The 5,569-nt window shown below is 49.8% G+C and overlaps 2 protein-coding genes across 3 annotated transcripts in view; both read right to left on the reverse strand.

The window, feature by feature from the left end:
* Positions 1-2,150, reverse strand: part of LOC112137188 (Na(+)/H(+) exchange regulatory cofactor NHE-RF2) — a 10,288-nt gene extending 8,138 nt beyond the window's left edge. For both annotated transcript variants that reach the window (XM_024259355.2, XM_024259354.2), the window contains exons 1-2: positions 1,665-2,150; positions 1,171-1,482 (exon numbers count right to left, since the gene is read on the reverse strand). In XM_024259355.2, the coding sequence (XP_024115123.1) occupies positions 1,171-1,482; positions 1,665-1,871 (519 nt within the window). In that variant the 5' untranslated portion in view covers positions 1,872-2,150. The remainder of the gene's footprint in view (positions 1-1,170; positions 1,483-1,664) is intronic.
* Positions 2,151-2,347: 197 nt separating this feature from the next.
* The window catches only part of nthl1 (nth-like DNA glycosylase 1), a 4,287-nt gene continuing 1,065 nt past the window's right edge, over positions 2,348-5,569 (reverse strand). Inside the window, exons 3-7 of the mRNA XM_024259481.2 lie at positions 5,010-5,245; positions 4,721-4,891; positions 4,483-4,642; positions 4,234-4,339; positions 2,348-2,760 (exon numbers count right to left, since the gene is read on the reverse strand). Coding sequence (XP_024115249.1) covers positions 2,502-2,760; positions 4,234-4,339; positions 4,483-4,642; positions 4,721-4,891; positions 5,010-5,245 — 932 coding nt within the window. The 3' untranslated portion in view covers positions 2,348-2,501. The remainder of the gene's footprint in view (positions 2,761-4,233; positions 4,340-4,482; positions 4,643-4,720; positions 4,892-5,009; positions 5,246-5,569) is intronic.

The following is a 5,569-nucleotide window of genomic DNA, read 5'->3' on the forward strand; positions in this document are numbered from 1 at the left end:
ATGGGGGCATCTGCTGCCAAAATAAAATCATGCATTGATGGAGCTACGTCTGTGTTTACGTGTTCAGGTGAAGCAGGTGAGGAGACGGATCATCTGGATTTAGACCAGCTGACTCTTAACCTGGGGGGTGGGGGGGCACCTGCTCTGACACCTGCATGAAGGCTCTACGCCGATAAACTTCTTGGAATCAGACGAGGAGCTGGTGTTTACTCTGCCTTCAGCAAACATGCGTGTCTGACGTGAGCGGCTTGTCCGGCTCATCCAGATCTGCTCTGTTTGGAGTCCAAATAAAGTCCTGCGAGTCAAAACCCGCTCAGTTCTGGAGAACATGCGAGTCCGTCACTCACAGCAGCTGTGACCTCCCGTGACATGAAGTTTGACGTTTAAACTCCTTTTAGGGTAAGAGCTCTCTGAATTCCGAATCTGATGAATACAACCCCAGGCAGGACCGCTGATCCACAGCCCAACAGAACCAGAACAGAACCTCAGACTGGTAAATGTCTGTTCACACAGTTAGAGCAAATGTTCTCCATCAACCATCTGAAGAGATTTCAGCTTTACAACACACACATGAACACACACAAATACAATATGAAAAAAACACACATGAACACAAAAAGACAAACACACACACATATGAACACACACATGAACAAAAACACACATGAACACACACAAAGATGAACACACACCCACACGTATTAACACACACACACATGAACAAACACACACACGATTGAGCACACAAAGGTAAACACATACAAAAATATGAACAGAAAACAAACACACACATGAACGTAACACACAAAGATAAACGCATATACACACATGGATAAACACATACATGAACACACACAAATATAAACACGTACACACATGAACACAAACACACATGAACACAAACACCCAGATAAACACAAACGAACACACGCATGAAGAGAGATATAATAGACACCTGATAGATAGTGTGATAGAAACTATCTCAGTGTGTATACAGTCAATGGTAGATTGGGGGGTTGTGGGGTTTGTGGGGCGAAATCAACGCTTCTATCTCTACAGGTGTGCTCCTCTCCCTGTCAGGTGGGACAGGTGTGATCAGTGGGAGCAAGCGGGGCCAAATCCAGATTAGGGATGGGATCAGGCCTCCTCCTCCTCTCTGGTGACTCTTACCTCCGTGTCCGTTCCTGATCCCGCCAGCTCGGTTCTCTGCGCCTCCTCCGGCGGGGTTCTGGGAGGGGGGGTCTCAGAGGTCGGGAAGCGGAAATGTTTGTTGTCCAGTTTCAGAGTCAGGGGGGAGTTTTCTCTGGATATGGGCGACGCACAGGGGGTGGGCTTGGGAGAGGGGCGTGGGGACAGAGTCCCCATCTCGATGGCCAGGTCCTCGGTGCAGGCGCGCTCCTGGCTGCGGAGGTACTCGTCCGTTTCTCGGTCCACCACCAGCAGCCGCGTGCGGTGGGTCACCTCGCAGATTCGGGTCACCACCTGCACACAATGGGGGAGGTGGTGAAGCTGACATGATGGAGTCTCAGTTATGACAAAGAGATTCCCATTATCATCTCTGACCCATTTATGCCCCCCTCCCCCTCCCCAGGGAGAAGAAGCTGTGGAACAGGTAATCCTCCGGGTCGAGGCTCGTGTTACCGGGACAGCCAAGCGCCTCTTACCTGTTGGTGGGAATCGTTCTCCACGTTCACCCCGTTCACCTCCACGAGCCGGTCTCCCGCCTGGAGCCCGGCCAGGTCAGCGGAGGATCCGGGCTCCACCTTGCGGATGAACTGCCCCCCACGGTTCCGCTCCCCGTGCAGGTGGAAGCCGTACCCCCGCTCCCCTCTCACCAAAAAGCAGAGTCTGGGTCTCAGCCCGGCGTCCATCCCGGGAGACCGAAGCGCCTCCGCGGAACCAACAGCTGGAAAAGTCCGCGCTTAATCCAGAGTGCGCCCGCACGCGCCAGACGCACACATGATCTTCACCTTTGCGCGCTGCTTTTCACATAATCCATGAAGATTCCGCAAAGAAAACAGGAAGACAGGCAGAGAGGAAGAACCGCAGAGCAGCGCCAGGAGCTCAGACATGAGCGCGCGCGCGCAGGTGCGCAGGGCGCACGAGCAAACTTCCGTTTGGAGAATAATCCAAGAGATCAGAGATTAGAGCCGCTTCACTCACGCAACAGTCAGCGGGCGCGCGCTCCTGTCCGCGCGCTGAGCGCAAGGAGGCGTTTACGCCAGACCCCGCAGAGGGCGCGTTTATCAACAAACAATCAAGGTGGGTTTTTGTGAAGATAGAGTTATGGATCAGTCTGACAGTATGATGGAGATGCAGAGAAAAAGTCACGAAGACACGGAAAAGAAAAAGTTCAGCTGTGTTTTATTTGGTATAAAAACAATAAAAGACACAAAGAGTTAGTTCAAACATTGACGTTTAGGTCCACCAGAACGTGGCTTCCAGAAACACACAAAGAGGAGCAGAATAAAAGTGGAATCATCATCTTAGAGTTCTTCTGCTCAGGTCTCATCTTCCACCTTTATCCGCTGAGGTAGAGGGACAGGTGTATCCTTTTCTGCCCCCTTGTGTTCAGCAGCTTCAGGTTCTGTTTTTATCTGGGATGGGGGGGTCGGTCTGTGTGATTTCTTGGCAGGTGAGTTTTTGTGGGCGGAGGGACAGGTGTGCTGGTTCAGACACATGGAGCAGAGGGGGCCCACGGGGAGACACATCTGCTGCCCGAAACCCACCAGCAGCCAGTTGATCTCACTCCACAGGTCCCTGAAAACACAGAGGGGCCCGCTTTATCCTGCAGAACAGTATACTGAGCACGAGACTTTGTTAATTAGAACCTCAGAGACAAACAGGAACTTTCTTAAAGAGACATGCTCGATAATTAATACAAAAAAGTCTAAATATGTGATTTTAAAACACTCAACCCTAAAGTTTCTCTATTCTGATTGCTGCCTTCTGGTCAGTAAACGCCCTCGCCCCCCCTCCACCTCTCAAGGAGTCAGTGCATGCGAAACGCCGCGATTGCGGGCAGCAACGCAAAGCCCTTCTAAACACTCACAGAACGGTGAGGGGTGAACTGAACAACACACCGGCACGCTCTGATCTGCGGCACTAGTCCAAACCTACGCACGCACAAATCTAAAGTTACAAATGCATAAATGCAATCTTACGCACGCCAAATCCAAAGTTACGCACGGCAAATTCAAAGTTATGCACGCCAAATCCAAAGTTACGCACGCCAAATCCAAAGCTATGCACGCACAAATACAAAGTTATGCATGCAGTAATGCAAAGTTACAAACGCACAAATGCAAAGTTACAAACGCACAAATCCAAAGCTATGCACGCACAAATCCAAAGTTACAAACGCACAAATTCAAAGTTACGAACGCACAAATCCAAAGTTACACACGCACAAATCCAAAATTACACACACACAAATCCAAAGTTACGCACTCACAAATGCAAAGTTATGCACGCACAAATCCAAAATTACGCACGCACAAATGCAAAGTTATGCACGCACAAATGCAAAGTTATGCACGCACAAATGCAAAGTTATGCACGCACAAATCCAAAGTTACAAACGCACAAATACAAAGTTACAAACGCACAAATGCAAAGTTACAAACGCACAAATGCAAAGTTATGCACGCACAAATCCAAAGTTACAAACGCACAAATACAAAGTTACAAACGCACAAATGCAAAGTTATGCACGCACAAATCCAAAATTACGCACGCACAAATGCAAAGTTATGCACGCACAAATACAAAGTTACAAACGCACAAATCCAAAATTACGCACGCACAAATGCAAAGTTATGCACGCACAAATCCAAAATTACACACGCACAAATCCAAAGCTATGCACGCACAAATGCAAAGTTATGCACGCACAAATCCAAAGTTACAAACGCACAAATACAAAGTTACAAACGCACAAATCCAAAGCTATGCACGCACAAATGCAAAGTTATGCACGCACAAATCCAAAGTTACAAATGCACAAATACAAAGTTACAAACGCACAAATCCAAAGCTATGCACGCACAAATGCAAAGTTACAAACGCACAAATCCAAAGTTACGCACGCACAAATGCAAAGTTACAAACGCACAAATCCAAAGTTACAAACGCACAAATTTTTCCATAACTGTTCAGTCCAGTTCTCTTATACAGTTAATGGGTAAAACTAAAAGAATTTTCAAACATGGCTGACATTAGTGTCTCAGTTACCGGGGCAACCACTGCTCCAGGGTCCGGCGCGTGTCCTCTGGGGTTTTGGTTGGTTTGCTGACCCAGCCTAGCCTGTTGGAGATCCGATGAACGTGAGTGTCCACACCTGCACACAACAACACAGGTGAGCACAGGACTGGCAGCTCGCAGACGAAGGAGGAGGTGGAGCAGGTTGAGTGCGGACGATCGCTTTCACTAAAATATACTGAAACACATGCACACTCTGATGATCACCCCCCACCCCCTTACCAATGCCAGAAACCTGATTCCAAGCAATGTCCATTGCCAGATGAGCCATCTTAGGTCCCACCCCCGGGAGGCGGACCAGCCCCTCCACATCGCTGGGGATGTCACCGCCAAACTGCTCCTGCAAGATGGCTGCTGTCCTCTTCAGGTACTTCACTTTATTCTGGGGGGGGTTAAACAGGGAGGATTTTAAATTCAGTGAGAGGTGGAATAAACGAGGTGGGGGTCGTTTGGGCATTACCCTCCAGAAGCCGACGGGGTAGATGAGTGTGCCCAGTGTGTGGTCATCGGTGGCGAGTATGTTTCCTGCAGTGCAGCCGTGCGCTCGCAGCTTCTGCATGGCCGCCGCCGTCACCTGGTCCCGGGTCTGACTGGACAGCATGAGCGACACCAGCACCTGGAAACGCCTCACCTGAGACAAGACGGCTGAGTTAATAGGAGGGGTTGAGGGGCCAGATGGGTTTGGAGCCAGCCCAGGGTTTCCCCAGCCATTGCCGAGGTGGGTGGACACTAACAGAAAAAACACCTACATGAGCAGGGGCGTCTGTGTCGAAGCATTTCTCTGCCCCCATCTGATCCACGGGCGCGTCACGGCGGCTCCTCATCTCACGAATGCACGCCAACTGGTCCTTCCAGTGTGGGGGCTCCCAGCGCTCAGTCTTTATCGCTCTACTTCCATCGTTGTCATATTCCACTTTCAGCCGTCTCCTCCGGCGTCGGTGTGGGGCCAATGCTGAAACATCTGTCTTCACAGGATCCTCTCTCCCTATCAGGAGGAGACGGGACACTGAATCCTGACCAGCGACTGTATGAACAAACGTGTGGTCACATGACATCACTGCTTTCAATAATCAGGTGCACATCCTCCCGTCTCTGTTTCTCTGCTTCACCTGTACAGACCCCCCCCCCCTTGCACAAGTCCTCATATGACCTCTGTTTGACCTTTGACCCCTGAACCTTCCCCTTTGATCTCCTTCAGATTACAGCATCTGAAGAAGACATAATCAACTTCTCTTTTCCTCCTCCTGCTCCTCTCTATTCTGGACAAATGCATTCACTGACATTTCATTCTCCAAGTCCACCACTTTCT

Source organism: Oryzias melastigma, linkage group LG1, assembly GCF_002922805.2.
Source record: "Oryzias melastigma strain HK-1 linkage group LG1, ASM292280v2, whole genome shotgun sequence".
Classification (NCBI taxonomy): Eukaryota; Metazoa; Chordata; class Actinopteri; order Beloniformes; family Adrianichthyidae; genus Oryzias; species Oryzias melastigma.